The following is a 25,058-nucleotide window of genomic DNA, read 5'->3' as shown; positions in this document are numbered from 1 at the left end:
CTAGTATCATAAGTTGCAAGGAATGTCACACAATAAAAGACTTTCATTTGATTTAGTTAAATTTATTCTAACTTTGTTAAGCTTAATAATATATGTAAAATAAATTAAACTCATAAAAGTGTATTGCCCTTGTTGTGACATTTTAAAATGGGAAGGACATATCATTTTGGCATGATATATGAGAAGTGGAAGTGACTTCTTAAATCCACCTTTATGAGATGAAGAACATTAAATTAAAGAAACAATGTAATGATGCTACCAATAGTTAAAAGTGATAAAATTCTCAAACTTTCAAAATTTGAAATGTGAACTAATCAAGTATTAGTGGTGAGAGTTGGTGTGAATCAGTCCATCATGGGCAAATATTGAAGGCGAAGCCACCATTACTAGGAACATTGTATCTCAGACTTTTATCCGATAAAGTTGCCCGCTCTATGATCGCCCGCTCTATGATCGCCCGCTCTATGATCGCGCTCCTTTAAGCCGGAAGAAAGTAAATTTGGTAAGTTTTCACAGCATAGCTCGTCGGGTGGTTTATAGATCGGATTGGACCTTTGCAGCAGCGCTGGTGACAACATGATAATGATAGGAAAAAAGAAGTGTGACTAAAACACTTTATCATATATACTCTCAAGTTTCATGTTCATACAAAAAAAAATTAAAACCTAATCAAACTCTAAATCCTGAATCCATCTCAAGCTCAACATATTTTAAATAATAGATTCTTGAAGCGAACTTTACTCTAAAACTCCTTGGTTGATTCTCACAAAATATTATTTTGGTTAGCCTTTCTTGGAAAGTTCTCCACAAAATACGGATTAATATAATAAAGTTCATATAGAATAAGTTGTGACAAAAAGAAAAAGAAAAAAAAATGGGTTTAACATATTAAAAAGTTGGTATAGAATGAGTTATTGTTAGATAGATATAATTAAACTATCTCTTTTTTCAATTACTTTATAATAACATGGTTATGTACTCATAATAATTAGACTAATATTAAAATATTAATGATTACTAAGTACAAATGAAAAAATATATTTAATGTTTTGTTTATAACAAGGGCAAATGTCTATTTATAAACAAAGGCAAATGTCTATTTTGAATAAATATAAATTACACCGACCAGTTATCCAACTATTTGTAATATATTTGTCGTTTGTAATGCGACAAATGTTTGTTTTTGCCTTAATCTCTAAAAATCGTGTAGATTTTTTCCCTTTTAGGTTTTTAATTAAATGACACTTTGTCGTTTTCAAAAGAAATATATTCTAAGTTAAAATAACATAAGCAAATAAAGCAATGATATCTGTGATATTTTTCTCCATCTAAAATATATCTGAATCCATAAAAATAACAGTACTGTTCCTAGACAACAAGACAACAAGACAACAAACCTGTGAACAAATTCTACAGGTGAACAACAATAATAAACACCTTTGGAAACAAAAACCTATTAATGTAGTTTGTTTATGGGGAACAAACTTAACTGTAACAATGTTTCAAAAACAAGCCCAAACTCCAATCCTATTATCTAATAGAAACTAGAGAATGATGATTGTGATAACCCTCGAACTTTCTTCTTTTCCAACATTTGAAGAATGTTCTTCCCATACAGATTGCTGCGCAAGATTGGAGCATTTGCTTGGAACATATCAATCATATTAGTCCTCACACGACCCTACATCAAATCATTCAAATTATCAACTAAAACATTTTTACTTTATTTGTGTTTCTAGTGTCGTAAACATACCTGAGACACAGAAAACGCAGACTGAATAACAAAATTTCCATAGGGATCAACCAGAAGCATAGATATGTTAGGATTTCTAATCAACTCCATGATGATTTGTTCTGATTGAGCTGGTTCTGCTTCAACCAAACATTTCTCAACAACATTACTTGCAAACTTGTTTCGAGAGAAGAAAAAGAAGTTTCCTGCCAGCTGCCTAAGAATATCGCCTGTTACTTTTGGTATCTTAAGATCCAGTAAACGTTGCACCACATAGTTGCTACAGAAAAAGAGAAAGAAATATAAGCATTTTTCAATCTTATGTTGAATGTAAATCATATGTACGCGACTAAATATACTAACCCAAAAGGATCCTCGGAAAGATGTGAGGCATTCGCTATAATCTCGGAAATAATAAGATATTTGAGTTCTCCACTACATTCATCTACACATGTATGTAGAACAACACAGCCACATCTGTTGGTTGCAATTTGAAAGCACCTTTCAGCAATTGCCATCACAAGGAGCTGCACACAACAATTTACAACATTATGTATCTCAAATAATATTGAAAAGTATGATTCTGAAGTTGATACAGTGCAGGAAACTTGAGATTCAACGATTTTTGTCCCATTTGACTGCAGTTGGTTTGAAGTTGAGTGGATTACACTATAATCATTGAACAAGTTAAGCAAACCTATTTTAATAATCAAATCATATCTGCCATAAAATTGGAAGGATGAAACTCGAGAGTTCTAAAGTTGATTCAGTGTTGAAAGATTGTCAAGAATCAGCACAAGAACCTTGCAATATGAGGATTTTCATCTCATTTGACTTTTCATAATAGATATGTTTTGTGTCATTTGGAAGTAGAGTGGATTACAATATAATATTTATTCAAAGGATGAAACACATTTAACCAAGTAAGCCAAAACTATCACAATGGTGACAAACATAGCCTGAAACAACACTATAATATTATATGTGAATAATCACATATCCAATTAAATAATGCAAAATGTTTTGGAGTATTCTCATAACTAAGAAACAAAGACAAGGAACAAGAGACATGGGCTGCTAACTCAATGTGAAACACAGATAAAAGGATCAAACACTAACAAACACAAATGATTGAAAATTTGACATTGTTAGCAAAAAAAATATCATTGTTTCTTGTTTGTTACATGTCAATGTACCTTATCTTTTTATCAAAAAATAAACTTTTCTATCAAGTGCCTAATCAGGTTAAACTATCTTCCAAAGGATTTACCAAGTCTTCCACATCAAATGTGTTATATGAACATTAGATACACACAATTTGTAGACTATACAAATGTGTTTGAAAGGGTGAAATCTATTTCATAAATCCATGATTAAGGCGAAAGTCACATGAATTATTGTGAACGAAAATTCCTCCACAATAGAAGAAAACACAAGTTTACCTGATTATCATTGTCAGAGAAACTTTTCAAGCATTGTTGGAGTACATGGTAACCATGTTGGTCAGTGGCCAATTCTAGAACTCCAGGAACCAAAGCAGACATTATCATGGAAATCTGTTCAGGAGTACTAATGAACTCTAACAATTTCTGAGCAGACCTAGACCTGCATTCATGACAAAAGAAATCCATGATCAAATTATATTTTGCTTGCACTAAAAAAAAAGCAACTTACCCAAGTAGGTTTCTACAGATTAGAACAAGCTGAAATCTGGGCCTGGACAATGTGCCAATGATTCTGGTTCTATCATTCACATTGCATACTTTGACTAGTTTCTGAAAGATATAATTCCCGTATTGATCTGTCATTAAATCAGTCATATGATCAATAACCTCTGAGATTACCATCTCAATCTCTTCTTGAGTAGGAGACTCAAGCTTATCTTGCAGTATTCTACTAAGAGATTGATCTTTTGCAATAGACAGTATCTTCCCTCGTAGATCCATTAAAGACAAATTCAATTGCTGACCATAAGAAGGATTAGGCCTTACAACTCTCTGCATTCCATTAAACACTAACCCAACATCTGACCCATCAAAATCAGACAAACATGTGATTCTGCTAGGACAAGGCACAGTTGATGAACATGGTTTGAATTGATTTCCCCATTGTTTCTTGGGAACAAAGAAAGGAGACAAGACATCATTTTGCCCAAATTCATACTGAGGATTCACGCCGTTTCCTGCATTCTGAAACTGGCTCGTCACCCAAGAATTCCGATCCCCCTGATAAACCTGATAATTATCTGCCCCAATGAAGGGTTGATTCATGTGGGTCCCTCCAAAACCTCTCATGGAATTGGAATAATGTCCAGCTGATCTCTCCATAGTTGGAAAAGGAGGAACCCCACGAACCTCCTCTGCAACAGTAGAAGAACCCACAACAGCAGTGCCGCCGAAATTGCTACCTTTCCAGCCCGGAATAACATGCGGCTGGCGCTGATGATGATTCGACGAACTCAGATTAAGGCCAGAGAACGAAGAAACAAGAGATTGTGGGTCAATAGTAGATGGGGAAATAACACCTCGTGGATATCGACCACTATGATTAATCTCAGGCAAAGGAAGATACAGTGATTGAAGACTCTCAGAAGGGTACCCGATTGGAAGACGACGAATATGCTGATTTCCATTGACATCCTCCATTGTAGCTGCGCCGATCTAAAGGGTAAACCTTAAGAGAGAAAAAGAGAGTTGGGGGCTTAAGGGTTTTATAGAGAAGATATGTGATAAAAGATCTGCTTCAAAATTCTCTTAAATTCAGATTCTTCGTCAAAAATAAAAATAAAAATTTGGGGATAGAAGAAGAAGGGATTCTGGACGAGATTTGCTGAGCAAAACGCGAGATTTTTGGGAAATTCGTAAAGGGAATTGAGAGACTGTATGGTTAAGCTTTAAAGGGAGTGAAGAGGGAGAGTCCATGCAATATATAGAAACTTCTTTAGTACATATCAAAACGCGGACGCGACGGCGTTTGTCAGCATTTTCAGTATCTCTCTCATGCGTTTCCGTACAAATCAAACGGCCCCTAGATAATATTTATTTAACTATTTTATTAAAATATATACATTAACAATTTGATAAAATTTAAGGGTTTGATTTTATTCCCTTGTTGGTTGGGTAAGATTTGATTAATAAAGTTATTTTTAAACAATTTTTTTTGTTATTATATTAGTTATTAAAAGGTGTGTTATTTTGAAAAGAATTGTATAAATATATGTAATTTAAGAAAAATATATATTTTAATTGTTTTGACATATATTAGTTGAAAAGTTTTGATATTTCTATTTTATTTAATGTTTATCTCTTTCTTTAATATATTAGGTAGAAATAAGTGTTTATATTCTTTTTTTAATTTTTTTTATATGTGTTTGTTGTTGGGTTTTAAATTAATTTTTATTATTTTTGATATATATGAATCAATTTTTTTACTTTAATTTAAAAATACAATTTATTGAATTTTTATACATGTGTCAATTTTAATGAGATTTTATTTGACATTATGTATATCTTAATTTAGTCAAACTCGGACACACTTTAAACCAAAGAAGTGAGAAGATTGAATTAATTTTTAAACTGAAACTTATATTTGATTGGACTCTTGTGTGGACTTACAAATCCCTAACTTGTTTAAAATATGCGAAACTAAATTTATTATATCTGTTTGATATTGATTTTTTTTATAGATTTTATTTGATTATGAAATATTGGTTACAAAAATATTTACATAGAATTTGATTGATATGTCCTAAAATGGTGAGAGAAAAAAACTAATACATTAAAAAAGAATTACACTCAAAATAAGTGTGCCCTAGACCTATAATGATTGTTTTGTTTAACTAGATTTTAATTAAAATAAAAATTAATTAAAATGTACACTGAACTTCTTTATTTATTTTAAATATTGTCAAGAATTATGTTATATTTAATTACCATATTTAATGATATTGTAGGTTTTATCTTGACTAATAAGTAGTCTATATTAATAAGACTAAGGTAGAAAGACCAATAGTTTTTTCATCTAAGACAATTTATTACAATTAATTTTAAATTCAATACAATTTAATAGAGATTAACTTATCATTTTAATATATTTTATCAAACAATTATCTTTTTACATATAAATATTATTCTACTCTACAATTTTATTTTAGTTTTAAATGTGTCTAAAATAATCTTTAAGCGTGGGAAAAATATTAATTGTTATTTTTGTCGTTAACTTGCATACGACAAACAAAATTTGTCGATGTTAGGAGAATTCTGCGACTTCCTTGGTGCCATGGCCACCTTCCAAAAGAGAGTTTTCCATTTCGGATTCTAAGACTTCCTAAAATGACGCGTCATGATCAATATGCGTTACTTAGTGAGGGATGATAGTGTGAAGAAGCTAAATGTCGTTAAAAAGTATTTCATACCAAAATATAAATCTGATTGAAGTAGGTCCATGAATCACTCTAGGAGGATTATGGTTCAGGTGTACGTCTGTACTCAATATCGGAAATAAGTTCCCGAATTTCACAATTATATTATCATAAGATTGGAGTATCGATACTAAGAATAGTGATAGTATGATACAATACACTAGTTCCTTCAAAATATTGTTCTAGATTATTTTAGAGATAGATAAAAGAAAATTATTTTTATGGATCAAGTAATCGGAATGAAGAATGGTTAGGGTTGTGGAAACCAAAAAAAATCAAGAACCTTCAGTTACCTTTTTTTTGAATCAATGTTCTTAAATATTATTCAAAAGCCAGAAGAACTACCGGAGATATTTAATAATTAAAAAAAATTGAGTTCGTTCTAAAGTATGTGACTAGTTACAAAGTGATAGGTCCAGTATTAAGTGAGGTTTTGAGGGTGAAAAGAAAACCGATCGAATTGAAAATTAACCACATCGACCACATCAAATGAACGACAAATTTTTTAACCGATGTTAATTTAGTGATTATCGAACCGCTTAACCAACCGATTAATATGTATGTTTCAGTAGCAACCAAAAACCAATTCATAGTCATTTCTTAATAATTAAATTCTCCAACCATTTTTAGAATAGTTGTTTGAAAAAATATAATAATTATAATAGTATAGTATTTGTATGCTCAATTGATTTATAGGTATATTATTATTATTAGTGTTTTATTAAAAAAAAACATATTTTATATATACTTTTATTATTTAAAATGATTTAAAATGAATTCGGTATAGAAACCAATCAAATCCGAAGATTCGGAACTCTTACCCTTTGAACTTAAGGTGACAATTAATTTCTCAAACTATATGTTAGGGTAAATAGCAAATACCTCCAAAGAACTATACTATCAAGCCTAAAAATGAAGAGCATTTTTTTTGTTCGATGTATATGTTTGGTTGAAATTTTGTAAGATTGTTCATTATTTTTAAATTTTAAAAAATTAAAATAATAATAATAATAACTGATTTCTAAATATTGGTTTGTAACAACTGAATGGTTAAAAACATATATAGTGCTTTTTATTTTATTTAGTTATTTTAATTTTGAATAGTTTTTTTCAAAAGTTTGAAGGTATTTTTTTTTATAAATATTGATATATATGAATATTTATAATAGTTATATTTAGTTAATATTTATTTATTATAAAAAAGAAAATATAAGTCACAGCATTGTGTGTAATTTAATTTGTTAATGTAAGTAAAAAGGCACTATTTACAATTATTGATAACTAATTTTGAAAATTAATGATAACTAATTAGTATATATCAATTTGTAAACAAAGATGTTGGAGAATAAATTTGATTTATGAAATCTCGATATAGTAAGATGACTATTTCTGCTCATAAAATTGTGATTTCTAAAATTTAATAAAAATCAGACTCTAATTTTTTAATCCATCTACAATGATAAGACATAATGTATTATTAACACAAGAACAAATTGTAACAATTTTATATAACAGGGTCTTCAATATAATCATAAAGAAAAAAAAAATATTTGTGTAAATTATTGGAATTATTTACTTCTCATCTAATGTAAAATTAAGAATAGAAGGAAGTATTTGGTCAAATTGTTTATGAAATGTAAAATCTTAAACTAGTTAAACTATTTTATAAATAATTTTCATTTTATATTTTATACAATTTATTTTTATAAATATTAAAAAAAAAATATTTATTTGAAACGAACTACCATATTTTATTTCACAATTTTGCCTATATTTAGGCACACTACATTCATCGGGATTAGAAAGACATTGGTGGTTGAAAACTTGAGATTGAATTGATTAGCAATTTTTTTCTTCTAATATTTCTATTATTTAAAAAAAAAAATTGTTTAGCATTATTATTATTATATGAATTTTAATTAATTAGTTGGAAATCTTCATTTTATAAATTAATTAAACTAGTTACAAACTCCATTTTTTTTAATAAATACTAGAAATATTTATCAAAAGATTTTTTTTAAAATAAATGTGAGTGTGGTCTTTAATCTTAAAATAATTTCACCTTAATCAAATATATTTTGTGTACAGCTCCTCCTGCCTTGTTTCGACATAACATCTTTTAAGCCGGTTGAGGCTTAGATTCGTTAGTTTGGAAAAATGTAAAATTGTGCTATTCTTTTTGCTTTATGAGACATTTTATGGACATTATAATTGTTGCGCTAATAAAATATTAATGCTTTAGACTTGTAAATATATTCCTTATAAGTCTAAGTCTAGAATATGTGAGGTGTTCAATATTTGGTCTGAAATGAATATCCGATCGAATATGAATTTATCGATTTCGAATAAACTGAATTCAAATTTTATTTTCGGTTTTCTAATCGAATTTCAAACTAATTCAAATACAGTTTTCGGATTGGTTTTTGAGTTGAGGTTTCAATTCGAAAATCAAACCGAATTCATTTTTTATTATTTATTTTATTATAAATTATATTATTTATTATATATAATATATAATTTATTATATATAATATATAATAATTTATTTATTTTATTATATAATTTATAATGATTTATTTATTATTTATTATTTATTATATATAATATATAATAATTCATTTAATCCTCTAACCCTAATCTCTCAAGCCCACCTCGTCTATTTCTCAGGCCCACCTCATCTATATTCTCTAAGAAAGCGGCACACTTAATCTTTATTTTAAACCCTAATTTCTTAGTGCGGCACACTTAATCTTTATTTTAAACCCTAATTTCTTAGTGCGCCGCACACCTAATCTTTATTTTACAATCTTTATTTACTAATCCTAACCCTACGTCCCAAACCTACTCTTCCTTTATTTTCTAAACCTAACCCTAATTTCTCAGCCGCATACCTCATTTTTAATCTCTAAACATAATTCATTCCTTGCAGCCACCTCATATATATTCTCATAACTAATCACCTCTCTCTTTTTCTTCTTCTTTCTATTCTAATATGTAAGAGCTTCTATTTATCTAATATTGCTATCTTTTAGTTTTATTTTTTTTAAGACTCTTAAATTTTGATCTAACTTCATCATTCAATACCTATTTCGAATTCAAGATTATAAGAGTATCTCCACTTGCTTTTTATATTTTACATCTATTTTTTAAAAGAATATCTCCACTATCTTATATCTATTTTTCAAGCTCTTGTCTGTTTAAAATCTTAATTCAAATTTTGTTTTGAATTAGAAAAATTAGAATTTTCGATTTGAATTCGAATTAGTTTTGAATTTAGAATAATTTGAATTAGTTTGAATTCAAATTAGTTTTGAATTTAGAATAATTTGAATTCGATAAAAGAAAATTAAATTCTTGGTTCGATTTTATTAAAATTTATTCGGATCATTTTTTAGTTAGCTTAAAAAAAAGAATTTCCAAAGACGCTCACAAATAAATTGCAATGAGTTCCAAATTGTTGAACTAGATATTTTTTTTTACATTAATAATGGTTGAGTGGTTGGATCGTTTCATAGGTAGAGAGAAAAATCGACGAGAGAATATTGAGATTTTTTTTTTAAATTTGAAAACGAGTTATTTTAAATTTAAAATTTAAAGCTATTTTCTACCATTAATTTTGAATGAAGTTATAATTACAATTTTTTTAAAGTTATAAAATTATAATTCTTTTATTTTATCTATATTTTAATTTAATAATTAATACATTTTTATTTATTAAAAAAAAATTATTATGACTATATAAAACTATTTACTATTAATATTGAAATATTTATTTTAATTATTAAAATTAATTGTGATTTAATCAACTAACAAAAGAAATAATATTAACAATAAAAATTTAAGAAAATATGATATAGAAAAAAAAAATCTTTTGATGCATTTTACGTTCAACTTCTTAAACTAACTTATCTTATTCATTCTCAAACTAACCTACTAGTTTTCATATTTTAATTTAATTTAATTTATTTATTTTTATTATATTTAAATTTATTATTAAATATATTTATTTAAATCATTATTTTTTATTAAAATATTTAATTTTTATATTTAATAAATTATATTATTTATATTTTGACTTATATATTTACATTATTATTTATATTTTGATATATAAATTTTAAATTATTATTTTTATAAAATTTTATAATTTTAATATATATATCTACATTTCAATTATTATTTATATAATATAATATAATAAATATTCACATTACCATCTTCATAAATAATAGATAAATACTAATATATTTAAAATATTTTAACCATAACCATATATAATAATTTAATAATTTATAAAAATAATTACAATTGATAATTTTATTCAATAAAACATTGACTACTTTTAGTATAACCTTCTTGGTCACACCTCCCACAAATTATGGTCTTCCGTGAGTTATCATCTCAATTCGAAAACGCTAGTTTTGATTTTGTTAGTTTTTTTTCTTTCTCAAAATTTTATTGAAAATAAAATTATAATATTTCTCCTAATCATGTGCTATTGAGAACGTCCAATATTGATTTTATTGAGCATATTTGAAATCGTTAACACTATATTTTATGTCAGGTTTCTTAGTTGATAAACATTTTTTACTTATATTTCTATTATTGTTTCACAAATGCTTAATCTCGCTATTTTCCACTTTATTTGATAACACTTTGAACATCGTGTTTTTTTATAATGTTTTTGTCATTATATTTAAACAATTTTCATTATATAATATTGGATTAATCTTTTTAAAATAAAAATAAAAAGTTATATAAAATAATAATTAAAAGTATCTATATTTTAAAATATAAATAATTAAATTTACAAAAATAATAATTTAAATATATATATCAAAATATAAATAATCAAATTTATAAAAATAATAATTTAAATATTTTAATAAAAATAATATATATATATATATATATATATTTAATAATAAGTTTTAATAAAAATAAATAAAAATCTGAATTTGGATAATAAAGTATATTATTTTGAGAATGAATAACACAGGTTAGTTTTAGTTTGTGAAGTTAATAAAAAAACAAGATTAGATTGGAGTTCGGATCTGTCCTAGGTGGGATAGCATTGTGTCCCACAATTAAACGATGTCGTTTTATCTAATTTTTTTTTTATAATTTTTCCTAAATTCACCTATCTCTCTGCTCTTCATATTGATTCTATTATTTTTCTGTTTACTGTACTAATCATTATTTTCTTTCTATTCATCTTTCTTCATATTCTTGATTCTATCTTGTTTCAAGCAGCCATATTGATCGTGTATGTTGGAATTTCTCAAAGGAACGAGGCAATAACAATTCCTAATTGTTGAACTTTAATCAAGAAATTGAACGAGAATTCAAGAAACAAAGATGAAGAACAATGGTGTGTATTGATTGATGAAAAACCCAAAAGTCTTTGTTACATAATTACATTATCAATCTAAGAATTTGGGATCGTGACATATCTTATCCTCATATAGTAAAAATTATAAATGAGTCCTTGAACTAATATTACAATTTAAAGAAAGAAAATAAACTTTATAAATTCTTGTTTGAAAATGAAAATATTAAATCTGTAATTATAAGAAAATAGAGATTATTAGTATAAACTAATAATTAAATAAATAAATATAACTTATCTCAATACTCCTCCCTCAAGATGAATATCTTGAAAAAATAAACGTGATCGAAAGTTTTGAAATTGAGATAAATTCAATACTTTCGTGAAAATATCTGTAACTCGTTTCTTTGTGTTTGCACATGAAAAAGTTGAATAAAACCATCCAAATATTAATTTCTAATTACATGACAATCTATGTCAATGTGCTTCGTTCTTTCGTGAAAAACCGGATTCTCAAATATATGGCAGCTTTATTATCACAATATAAAGATATTGGTAACTTTAATTTAAAATTCAGGTCATTAAGAATATAATAAATCCATTGAAGTTCACAAACTATAGCAGCAAGACTACGATGTTCAGATTCTGCAGAAGATCTAGAAATAGTTGCTTGTTTCTTGGCTTTCCAAGATATGATTGATTTATCAAAATATATACAATAACCTGTTTATAGATTTTCTTGTTTCAACACAAGAGCTCTAATCAGAATCAGAATATTCTATTATGGAATAATCATTTTCATATGCATACAAAATACTCAATGATGTTGTACCTTTTAGGTATTTAACTAAGTACAAAGCTGCATTATAATGACATAAGAGAGGTTTTACATGAATTGAGATAATTGTTGAACATCATATACAATATCTGGTCTAGTGTAATTTAAATATAGAAGTCTCCCAATTATCCTTCTATACTTAGAAGGATCACATAATACATCTTGAGTTTCATCTTCAAATTTTATGCCTTTAATCATTGGCGTGTTTGTGGGTTTACAACCCATTAGACCTGTATCATGTAATAAATCTAGAATATATTTCCTTTGATTTAAATAAATACCAAGATCGTTTTCTACAATTTTAAGACCCAAAAAAACTTTGCATTTCCAAGATCTTTGATAGAAAATTTAGTATCAATCATATGTATGATCTTTTTGATATCTTCATAGTCATTCTCTATTATCAGGACGGACCCAGGATTTCGAACTGGGGTGGGCTTGAAAAAAAATAGGGTGGGCTTAAAATAATAACGAGAAAATTTTTGAAAAAAACAAGTATATAAAAGTAAAGTTTTACCATTTTTTTAATAATTAAATAAAAAACAATGAATTATATTAAATTTTTTTAAGAAAAATTAAGGGTAGTGTCATATTTCTACCGTAAAAAAAATATATTTCATAAACATAATTTGATTTCGAATAACTTGGAGTTACGAAATTGGATGTCATGTCTTGAGTAACTTCGGATTGATCTTCTTTCTTCACTCAACTAGGCTCTGATACCATAAACAAATTCAATCTGAATTTGTTTACAAGATGACTAATAGATGTAAGAATCAATAGTTGGAAGATATGAGAAGAGTGAAATGAGAAAATATAACCCGATAATATTTTTATTTTTCTTATTAGTGTATTTATACTTATACAAAGTGGTTCATGTATTTTCAGTTATTTAAAACTTCTAACAGTTACTTAACCGTCCTTAACAATATTTCTAACAATTCTTAACAGTTAATTAACTACTCCTAACAACACTTCTAACAATTCTTAGCAGTTAATTAACTGTTCTTAACAACACTTATTTACACTTAACAATATTCATCAATTATTTCTTCACACTCCTGAAAACCTTAATTTTCTAATTCATCTTTTGTATTATAATGCAAATATATTTACTAAATATATATTATATTATTGTAATAATCATATCCTACCTTCATAATTATTCTTTTCTCTTCACCATTTCATTCAAACAAGGCAACCTAGGAATTATTCTTAATATTCAAAAATAAAAAAGAATATTAAGTTAAACCAAGGCTACGTTTGATAGTTTGACAGGGTTACAACCCTGTAGATAAAGTATACTTATATCTCTAGTAAATTAAAAGGATTGTTTGGTTATTATATATTTATATATACAGTATAAATTAGGTATAATTTATACCTTATAAGGGGTATAATATTATATCTATCTACATCAGTTACAAGGTTGCATAAATAACTATAAACTTAATATTCTTTTTTCACCCTTGATTTTATAAAATTATTAAAATTTAAATTTTTTTTATTATATTTTAAATTATAGTAATAATAATAAATTATATCTAAATATTAATTTAAATTTAACTGTTTAATTTTCAAATTTAAATAATAATAATAATAAATACAAAATTATTTATTTTTATTTATTTTTAGTTAATATATATTTTATTTCTGTAAAAAAATTATATTATTTTTAAGTATAAATTTTTTTAATGTAATAATTTGTATACATAATTAAATATAATGATTATATAAAATTAATAATAATTTTAATTAAAAAATAAGTCATATATAAAATTAAATTTTAAATTAATATTGTATTTCATTATTAATAAATAATATTTATAATTAATTATATAAATTATTATTATTATTATTAATTAATACAACTTATAACTATATAGTTTATTTATGAAACTAATTTATAATTATAACATTCTAATTTTAAATATTATTTTATTAAAATTATTATTATTAATAATATTTTATTTTATATAAATAATTAATATTATTTCAATATACAAATATTTATAATAATACATAAATTATTATTTTTTAATTAATTAATATATAAATAAGTTATATGTATATATAATTATATAAATTAAATTATAAATAATTATATATAAAATAATGTAAACCATATAATAATATTATTTATTTTAAAAATATATTTATACAATAATTATATCTTATTTTTTATAAAATTTCATCTAATTAATAATACCAACTACTTATAATAAATATTAAAAATAATTTTAAAAAATATAAGAATAAAATAATCTTTTACACTTTTTATTATTTTCTTGTACCACCAACCAAACACAAAATAATAAAAAATATATATATAATTTATACATATTTTTTACTCCCAACCAAACACTAATAATTTATATAATTTATATATTCTAATACCTTCTAATTTATATCCTTACGACCTATATATATATAAAAGAAATATATCATACTAAATGTAGGGTGAATTTTAAAAAACTTAATCTCTGATACTTTAAATATCAAGTTCATTCTTCTTTTATTAGTGGTGACATTGTAAAATATAACATTTTTAATTCATCTTTAATTCATCTTTGAACAATTTATATATATATATATTGTGTTTGTATACAATTTTGAAATTTTTTAATAAATAGTTATTAAAATAAGATAATGAGTAATTGAAATAAATAATTTTTTTTTTTCAAAACATAATCTCAACAAATTATTTCAATAATATTTTTTTGATTTATTTATTATTATTTTTATCACTCTAAAACATATAATATATTTCAAAACATATATATTTATATATTTAATTATTTAATTTATTCATCCTCCTTATTATTACTCTATAATATATATATATATATATTTTTATATATATATATATATATATAAATAAGTTAACTATCAAAAATATATAAATATATATTTATATATTTAATAAATAAAGATAGATAAATTATTAAATAAGAGAAAAAGAAAAAAATTATTAACTAAAGTTTTCACATTATTAGTTAAAAATGTTTTGGCTTCCACAATCATTATTTTTAAAATATATACATATATTACATATTAATATTATTGATTTATAATTTATATTTATTAATCAATTAAATATTTAATAATACTATATATTTAGAAAATATGAGAAATTTGGGTCTTAAAAAGAGGGACTCTACGCTCACAAAACACTTTTTTTCTCCTCACTATTTCTCACTTATTCATAAATATTGTTTCACTTTTTTTCTTCATATTATTTTTTTACTCAATCATTTTTGTGTGTTCGGAAATGAAGTATTCTCTTTTATAAATGTTGGTACGAAGCTTAATTAAACTCGACTATTTGGTGGAGTTCGAATTCGGCTTGAAAATTTAATTTTAATTCAAGTTTTTTGAATCGATTCGAGCTTAAAGGTAAATAGTCGAGTCGAGTCAAACTCGAGCTCAAATTTATAAACTCGGTTGAACATGAGTTTGAACCGAGCTAATAAATACTAAGTTAAATCGAACTCGAGCTCAAATTAGATTAAACTCGGCCACACCCATTTGCAACCATATTCGAGTGAACACTAAGTTTATAAAGATAAATAACTAACTAAATGTAAACTAAATTAATTTTGTGAATTTTAAAATTAAACTATTTATATTATTTTAATTTTTTTAATAAGAATTATAAAAATAAACTCCAAGGTCAACCCATTATAGTCTTTCTTTTTTTAATCATTTTTAAAATAATCTATAGTCTCATTATTGTGATAAAATAAAATGTGTGGGTCAACAAAATGAAATATAAAAAGTCACTCTCTTGCCCATTTGGCAATCACTACACTATGAACCAAATCACAGACTCCATGGAAGATCTATACTACTTCTTCTTCTTCCTAACCCTAACCCTCATCATCATCATAAAATTCATCCTCCGCCATCGCCGTCGCCGGAATCTACCTCCAAGTCCACCGAGCCTACCAATAATCGGTCACATCCACTTAATCAATAAAACCCCTCAACACAAATCTCTCTCAACCCTCTCATCAAAATACGGTCCAATCCTCTTCCTCAAATTCGGTTCTCGCCCAATTCTCCTAATCTCCTCCCCATCCGCCGCCGAAGAATGTTTCACAAAAAACGACATCATTTTCGCCAATCGCCCACAAACCATGGCCGGCGACCACCTCACATACAACTACACAACCTTCGTCTTCGCTCCGTACGGCGATCTCTGGCGCTGTCTCCGGCGAGTATCCGTTATCGAACTTTTCTCTTCTAGAAGTCTCCAGAAGTATTCATTTATTCGCGATGAAGAATCAAACATGCTTGTTCATCACCTGATAAAGAGATTTTCAAATGGAGAAAACAAGATCCGGTTGAATTATTGGTTACCCGTTTTGACTTTTAACATGATGATGAGATTGGTTTGCGGCGAACGCTGCGTTGAGTATGAGATGGCGGAATTGGAGGTGGGTAAGAGAATTGTTGATGATATTATGGATCGGTTTGCTCCGGGAACGCCTTTGAGCGTTTGCGATTATTTTCCGATCTTGAAATGGATTGGTTATAAAGGGATGAAGAAGAAGGTTATGATTCATCATAAGAAGAGAGATGAGTTCTTGATTGGGATGTTGGATAAATTTCGAAAACAGGGGAAATTGAATTCAATCAGTTTCATACAAAGTCTCATAAATCTTCAACAATCTGATCCTCACTTTTATTCAGAAGATGTTATCAAAAGCTTAATCTCGGTAAGCATAAATCATTCCTTTTTGTTTAATTCAAATAATTCATTTTCATTAAATAATATTAATATTTCAGCAAGAAAAAAAAATTGGATCAAACAATTAATTATTACCCTTTTATTATTATTATTATTATTTTATTGTCACTTCTAATTATGATCATTTTAAATAAGAATAGATTAATTAGATTTGAGTTTGTATTATCCAATTAAAATATTTGTTGATTTGGGAATCTTACAAGATTGAAAGAAGTATCATTTATAATTTTTGATTTAAAGATTAAAATTAGTTATAATTATTTTTTATAATTAAGATAATTAAAATATTCATCTTCACACGATGTTTTTACTAAATTTTTATTTTTTATTAATTAAAATATTAAAATAATTTTATTTTATATTAAAATAATTTTATTTTATATTTAAATATATTATAATAATTCAACTAAAAAATCTAATAATTTAGATTTTTTTATAAATCAAACCAATAAAAAAGTTTCTAAATAACTTGTTAGGCCAAGTTGGATTGATATTTTTTTTAAAACCTAGAAGGAGAAAAAAAATAATGATCGGTGATGATTTTGAGGAGGTAATGATTATTTTTGATAAAAAAAAACTTAAAGGTATTATATTTATATATTATGAATAAAATAAAAAATAATAATTTAAAATAATTAGTATATTAATTAATGAAATTAGTGATATAATTGTTAAAAAATAATTAATTAAAAAAATAATTTTTATTAAATTCTTTTAAAAACCCAAAATGAAAATGACCTTAAATTGTCAATTCCGGTGGCTACAACTTTAATAAAAGGAAATTGATTATATCGGCTGTCACATCATTCCTTAATTATATATTACCAAAAAATACTAAAAAAATATAATGTTTAGTGATTCATTTATAACATGTGACTGAATTTCTAGTTATTATATTCAAGGGGTGATCATTTGTTGATTTTTTTGATAAATTAATTTCTACCCTATTAGTTAGTATACTTTATCTTAATTCGATACTAATCTATATTGGATCCTACAATTGATGGATTGATACATTTATTTTTTTATATCATACCTACCCTATTATTCATTCAGTACATTCACATTCAATTTGAAATAATTAATCAAATACAAATTTATCACTAAAATGACAATATATTCTCCAATTATATATTAACATTAACATTTACATTTCTTTTTTATAGATAATGTTTATTGCGGGAACAGGAACATCCATGATTACCATGGAATCAGTTATGTCGCTTCTTCTAACTCATCCAAACACTCTTCATAAGCTAAGATGTGAAATCGACGACAAAATTGGGCACAAGAACTTGATTATTGAATCGGATATTGTCAAATTGCCCTACCTCCGTTGCATAATTAATGAGACACTTAGACTCCGACCAACTACACCACTTCTACTTCCACATTATTCATCCGAAGATTGTGTAGTAGGAGGATATGACATCCCAAAGGGAACAACACTTATTGTTAATGCTTGGGCAATTCAAAGGGATCCGATGTTTTGGGATGATCCTGAAGAATTTAAGCCTGAAAGGTTCGAATCGGTTATGGCGGGTGGTCACGATAGTTTCAAGTTCATCCCTTTTGGGATGGGAAGGAGGGAATGTCCCGGAAATAACATGGGTTTAAGGATGGTGTCTTTGGCTATCGCGACACTTGTACAATGTTTCGAGTGGGAAGTAGTTGGAGAAGTTGTTGATCTTCAAGATGTATTGTATAGCCCTAGAAAATTCTTGACTGACGATCTCTTCTAACTAAATAATGCTTGAGATTGTCATGTGAAAAGTCAAGATGATTAAGTATAGTTGTATAATAAATAAATCCTTACTCATCATATAAAACTATTTGCATGTTATCTTTGATCTTTAAAAAAAAAGAAAAAAAAAAGAATAGTTAATGTTTTTTCTTTGAAGATAAGGTAACATTTCTTAATTATAATAAGATCAGTTTCATTATTTATATGTTTATTAACATGTGTTCCAAAATATATTTGTCAATATAAAAATATAAAAAAGAGTTGACCTTTTATATTTTTATCATTTTTTACAGATTATTCCAAATATTAATTAAAATATTTGTTATAATTTTATTATTAATATATATATATTATTTATATATTTTTTTAAAAATATTTTTATCTAAAATATCTTATTTATTTCATAATAACATGAATACAGTTATTTAATTCAATCCAAATTAAAATTATAAATAGTAGGTAGAGATGGATTTACAATTACACATTATTAATTTCACCATTTTAGTTCACTTACAAATATTTCTCATTTAACTTTGTTATCTCATTTGATTTTATTTTTTTAGGTTGCGATAAAAAAAGTCTTAGTCAATTTTTTTTAAAGTAAAAAATGTTTGTTGTTCAAGTGACCAGACTATTTCTCAAGAGATTAACTATTAATTCGATTTTTAACTTAGAACATCTTAAATGAAAATGAAATATATCTTTAGATCTGAATTTATAATTATTTGTGATTTGATTGGAATTTCAACACAAATTTATGCTTTTAATTTTTATTTAATGTTCTTTATTAATATGTAAATGCTGAATATTTTAATGAATACTAAAAAATAAAACATTATTATTTTCTCTCTAATATTTTATATTCAGTTATCTTCTCTTTTATACATTTTCAATTCTTTGTTTGTGACAACCTGACGAGCATAGCCACAAACGCATGAACTATTCTTATTCTCATTGTTATTATTTTAACTTATTATTGGATATTTTTAATCGGTATAATACCTATTAATACAACATTAAAAATATTTCTCTTATACTCTATTTTCAGTACTAGAGTTTTATTTAAAAATCTCAGCCTAATTGAGATTATCACAAACTTTAACCTCAATTTGGAATAGAGGTTAAATATATTATTTTTATTTACATTATTTTGTTATATATATTATTTTTATTTAAATTTTTTTTTGTTATATATTATTTTTATTTTCTAGTACTGAAATTAGAGGATAAGAGAAATAGTTTGGGTTAAATTAAAGAGTTTTATTATAGATAATAATTATAACATGTCATTTTATACGATTTTTTCGATTTAACTAGTAGATGACTAGAAATGGGAAGCTGATGATATTTTCTAATATAATTTGATTAGAAAAATAAAATTATTATTATTATTATTTTTAGAAAATGGGGTATTAACCGTTCTTAGCACTCAGTATTTTCGAAACCGAATGAGAAAAAAATTGAAGTAAAAGAAAATCCTGAAAATAAAATGGACCGGCCTTTCCCTATCGGGCTGGCCCATATAGCCTTATAGGTCCTCAGCCCATTTAAAGTAAAAAAACCTGGACAAGTGATTGGGTTTGGGCTTATATATATTTTAGTTATTAATAAGCCAGCCTTGCCTTTCCCTCTCGGTCCGGCCCATATAGGTCCTCAGCCCATTTAAAGTAAAAAAAACCTGGGCCTTGTTTGAGGAGGGATTTTTAGGTTTTGTCTGAGTTTTATAAAAAAAGAAAACTGTTTGATAAAAAGTAGAAAAAAAATGGTTTTTAAAATTTGAATACTAATTTGCCCTTTGACTTTAGAGGAAATGGTGTAAATGAGAGAATGATGGTTGAGAGAGAGAGGATAAAATTATAGGGTAGTTTTGGTATTTAAATGATAAAATTTTTTGATTTGATGATTGAGAAGATGTTTGAGTTTTGGGATAAAAACTGGATTTTATCCCAAAAACTCTTTCATCAAACGAGGCCCTAGACAAGTAATTGGGTTTGGGCTTATAAATATTTTAGTTATTATTATTTTATTTTATTTTTTTAATTAAGAATAAACTAATTTAAATCTCACCATCATAATTTCTGTTCCAGATGTAATCAAAGTTGTAACATCTTACTCTCTAAAATCGATTCTTAACTTTCTGGGATTTTGGATTATTATTTTTTAAATATTTATTATTAAATTTATAATATTATTATATAATAAAAAACATTTATATTATTTAAAAAAATAAAAAAAAGTTTCTTCAAAATATATTAATAAAAATAAAATAAATGAAAAGAAAATTTAAATTAAAGAAGTATTAAAAATATATTATTAAGCTAATTATTAAATATATTTTGTTAAGACTATTTTATTCTATTTTTTTTTTCTTGTCTGCATTTCATGAACATAATTTGATTTCGAATAACTTTGTAAAGTTATGATGTTGACAATTGGATGTGGGACATTAAATATTATATATGCACATGAATTTTCATAATTAAAAAAAAAAAAAAAAAAAAGAAAGACGACTTTGTTTGCCGACAGTTGAAAAGTAGCTGGCCTTTTACAAACGAAGCAGTTTATCAACAATTATCGATCCAATTTGATTATTTTTTCCTATTTTTTATTTATTTATTTCTATTTAATAAGTATTTTTTTGTCTATATAATTTCAACATTTTAAATTTATAATTAAATATTTGTTTGAATGGTCGTTCGGCATCATTAATTCTCTTATTTTTTCTTTATTATAAATTATTCATTAGAATTCATTACAAATAGTATCCAAGACTTTAATATTTAGATCGAATTTCAGATTCACAGTTATTTCATTATTCTTTATTTCTTTTAAACTAAAATGTTTTTTCATTAAACCAGGTATATGAAGATCAAAAATATCGTAAATTGACAATATCAACTCATATAAACCAAATTCCATGAAAATTTGATTCATGTAACAGGAGAAAGATTTCCCAAAGTGTTGATGTAAATCTCAAGATTAATTGTAGTTCTCCTAGTAATAAGTTTGGTGTATTTTGTGAGTATCATATTTAAAATTGAAGTTTATGTATTTCTAATGCATGCAGGACCGTCCCTAACCCTAAATTTCATATACTAGTTCGTGATACAAATTAAATTTGAACTCTTATAAATGCAGTGAAATTTGTATTGTAAATCAGCTACAGAATTTCCAAAAAATATATTTTATCAAATTCATATTGAATTTTCATATGTATCATATCTAGCATTAAGTTTAAGATCGCGTGTTTGAATTATCCTGGAAGAAGACAAGAAAATGAACTTAGTTAAGGAATATGGAAGAAATAAAAATATATAAGAAAGAAACTGCAACGATTCATAACTCAGATAATTTATGCTACTATACACTATTTATTGGCGATAACTATCTCAAATGGCATGGAACACACGATTGTACAACATGTCGGGTTGGGATGATTTACTTAATTGGCGTGTTTATGTAGATATATGATTGATTTTGAGATGTTAAATGCTTAACTATGAATTTCCTTTTGTTATTTCATCCTTATGTTCTTGTTGCCTTAAAGTCACACTAAAAATAGTGATAATGTAATCCTTAAAAAAGAAAAAAAAAAAAAAAAAACTATCTTAGATGGGGGGCAAAGTCATTCACATAGCACTATAAGCAATATTTAAACTTAAATTATATGTGTATATAATAATATATTAAAATTTCATATTATTATAAAATATAAAAAATACTTATCATAATTGTAGTAGAAAAGTATACTTGCAATTCCAAGTAGAAGGCTGAATTTCACTTCTTGTATTATTGATTCCAAATTCAACAACTTAATTTAACTAATTTTATCATCCATAACTTACATAAAATTTAAGAATTATGTGTCCGTACAAGAAATATAAGATTTATAATATGTGAATCAAATAGTTATAATTAATTCAAATAAAAATAACTTTAGTTAAAATACCACATCAATACAATTATTTACCATAATCTAATTTTGAATAAAATTACATCCGAAAATCGAAGAAATAAATGTGGTAAAAAGAAGAAAAGAACCAAGGAAAAAATTGTGCAAATTCAATGGCCAGGACCCTTTGGACTTGGTCCAGAAGCAAGATTGTAAGACATGCTTCTCAAAATGGAATAAATTCGCATGGTTCCTCCGCTCGAGTTGATAGAATTAGAAGCACTTGAAGACGAAGATGAAGCGATAGTTGAAATGTTTTTCTGACAAAGAACCCGAGCTTGTACATCTATGAAACACGAACCCATTACCAGAATAACTATAATAATACCGATAGAAAAACGAGAAAGACTATTCATAATTATAATTATGAGTAATAAATTAAGAGAGATGACCTATAATAAGTAATAAGATCGATCGGCCATACATATATATATATATATAGTAGAGTGGCTAATATGAATGAAAGGTACAATAGGAGAATGTTGACTATGAAGGCAGCATTAGATGTTTGAATAAATGGAACCATGGGATTTTTTTTCACTCTTAAGACCGATCACATGATGTTTTAATTTACGTGTTTGGAATAATGAGCTAGCTATTTGTTGTTGGAATTTGACTTAAGAGACACTTTTTTTTTTATTTTTTATTTGTTGACTTGAAAATATAATAAATTTATTATGCACATGCTTGCATACAGAATTAATTAACCCAAAATGTTTTATTTTTTATTATTTCATGCAATACAATATAAATAATATTTGTTTGACCATAACCATAAAACAATATAAAAACGAGGATTCATTTTATCACTAAACACATTCAAAGTATAATCAGAGCCAGCTCTTTACTAAGTCTAATTTTAAAAATAAATTAAAAAAATAGGTTTTTGTGAGATTTGAACCATGATCAACTAAAAAGCTTACCTATATCTTTTACCACTAAACTACATACTTTTATGTTTAAAATTATAACAAATTTAATAAAATATCTTAATACTTTTATGTTTAAAATTATAACCATAAAACAATATAAAAACACGAGGATTCATTTTATCACTAAACACATTCAAAGTATAATCAGAGCCAGCTCTTTACTAATTTTAATAATTGGACTTCACTAGGAAAGGGGCTGTCCTAGCCCAAGGACTTGTCGGGCTTACCCTAGGACCGGCCTTAAAAATAATCATTTATGAGCAACAATACAAACATACGTAAAAATATTAACAAACGAACAAAATTTAACGTTAACAAATTCAAAAATCTATAAAAATAAATAATGAATTCACCTGCGTCTCCGCTTATTCCATATTAAACTTCATTATTGTATATATTTTATGACTTGAATTTGATCAATTACTTCCTCCTTCGAAACATTTAATTTCTTATAATAATAGTCTCGTTTAACACATTCTAACTGTGTAGGTGAGTCCATACTCTCTAAACATTAATTAACATATTTATTTCCATCCTACCTACTTAATAGGTCTATTTGAAAACTAGCTATGTTTGAACAAGTATTTTGAGAATTTCAATATTCTCTATTTCTTTTTCTTTATAAAAAATCAAATTAATTAAAAAAAATCGTAATTAAATGATAAAAAATCATTCAAAAACAATTCCGTACAAGTTATGAAATAAATATCGGTCTGTTGTTATAATCAGTCTCATCCATTTCAGTCATAAGTTGATGATCTTTTTCCTTTTCATTTTAGCCAATCATATCAATCCTAAGCCAAATCAAAATTCCCATGTTTTCAGATTAAGTTAATTTATCACATATAAAATATAAAGTGGTTAACCAAATGCAGCTAGCTTATCACATATAAGAAGTAGAGAAGACTGTGAATCAAATCCATTACCTCAAATTTTTGGAGGACTATGAATCAGAGATAGAATATTGCATAGACTCCAAGTTCGCGCGCTGTCACCCTGAATATGTTGTTCGAAGAAGGAGGAGAGAAATTGCGGCCAGCGAGTGCATACGTTTGAGGAGAAGACTCGTGGGAAAAGAAATTTCGGGAAGTAAAAATTAAATGATCATTTAAAGATAAAACTCGGGCGTTATTGCGCATCCTATACCCTCACTGGATTTCTTTCTTCCATTAGTTTGTTGAATTTTTTGCATGGATTCCTTTATGGACGAATGTACTATAAAAAAAAAAGTCTAATTAGCGACGTTTAGTTAGCGTAGGAAATATGTGACGGTAATCGCGACGGTTTAATTCACGAAAAACATGAAAAAAAATTCATTACAACAAATAAATATATTTACCTATGATCAATAATCGTCG

The 25,058-nt window shown here is 25.8% G+C and overlaps 2 protein-coding genes across 2 annotated transcripts; one reads left to right on the top strand and one right to left on the bottom strand.

The window, feature by feature from the left end:
- Positions 1–1,534: 1,534 nt before the first annotated feature.
- On the bottom strand, positions 1,535–4,377 carry LOC124938984 (pumilio homolog 12-like). The gene is made up of 6 exons (XM_047479504.1): positions 3,407–4,377; positions 3,152–3,337; positions 2,329–2,452; positions 2,096–2,259; positions 1,754–2,012; positions 1,535–1,681 (listed from the first exon to the last, which is right to left on the bottom strand). The coding sequence occupies exons 1-6, from the start codon at positions 4,375–4,377 to the stop codon at positions 1,535–1,537; spliced, it is 1,851 nt and encodes a 616-aa protein (XP_047335460.1).
- Positions 4,378–16,142: 11,765 nt separating this feature from the next.
- Positions 16,143–18,878, top strand: LOC124938387 (cytochrome P450 81C13-like). Its single transcript, XM_047478813.1, has 2 exons — positions 16,143–17,040; positions 18,239–18,878. Exons 1-2 carry the CDS (start codon positions 16,153–16,155, stop codon positions 18,812–18,814), a joined length of 1,464 nt encoding a protein of 487 aa, XP_047334769.1. The 5' UTR covers positions 16,143–16,152; the 3' UTR covers positions 18,815–18,878.
- The last annotated feature ends 6,180 nt before the right edge of the window (positions 18,879–25,058 follow it).

This window comes from Impatiens glandulifera, chromosome 5, assembly GCF_907164915.1.
Source record: "Impatiens glandulifera chromosome 5, dImpGla2.1, whole genome shotgun sequence".
Taxonomy (NCBI): Eukaryota; Viridiplantae; Streptophyta; class Magnoliopsida; order Ericales; family Balsaminaceae; genus Impatiens; species Impatiens glandulifera.
This window is presented reverse-complemented; position numbering and strand designations above follow the sequence as displayed.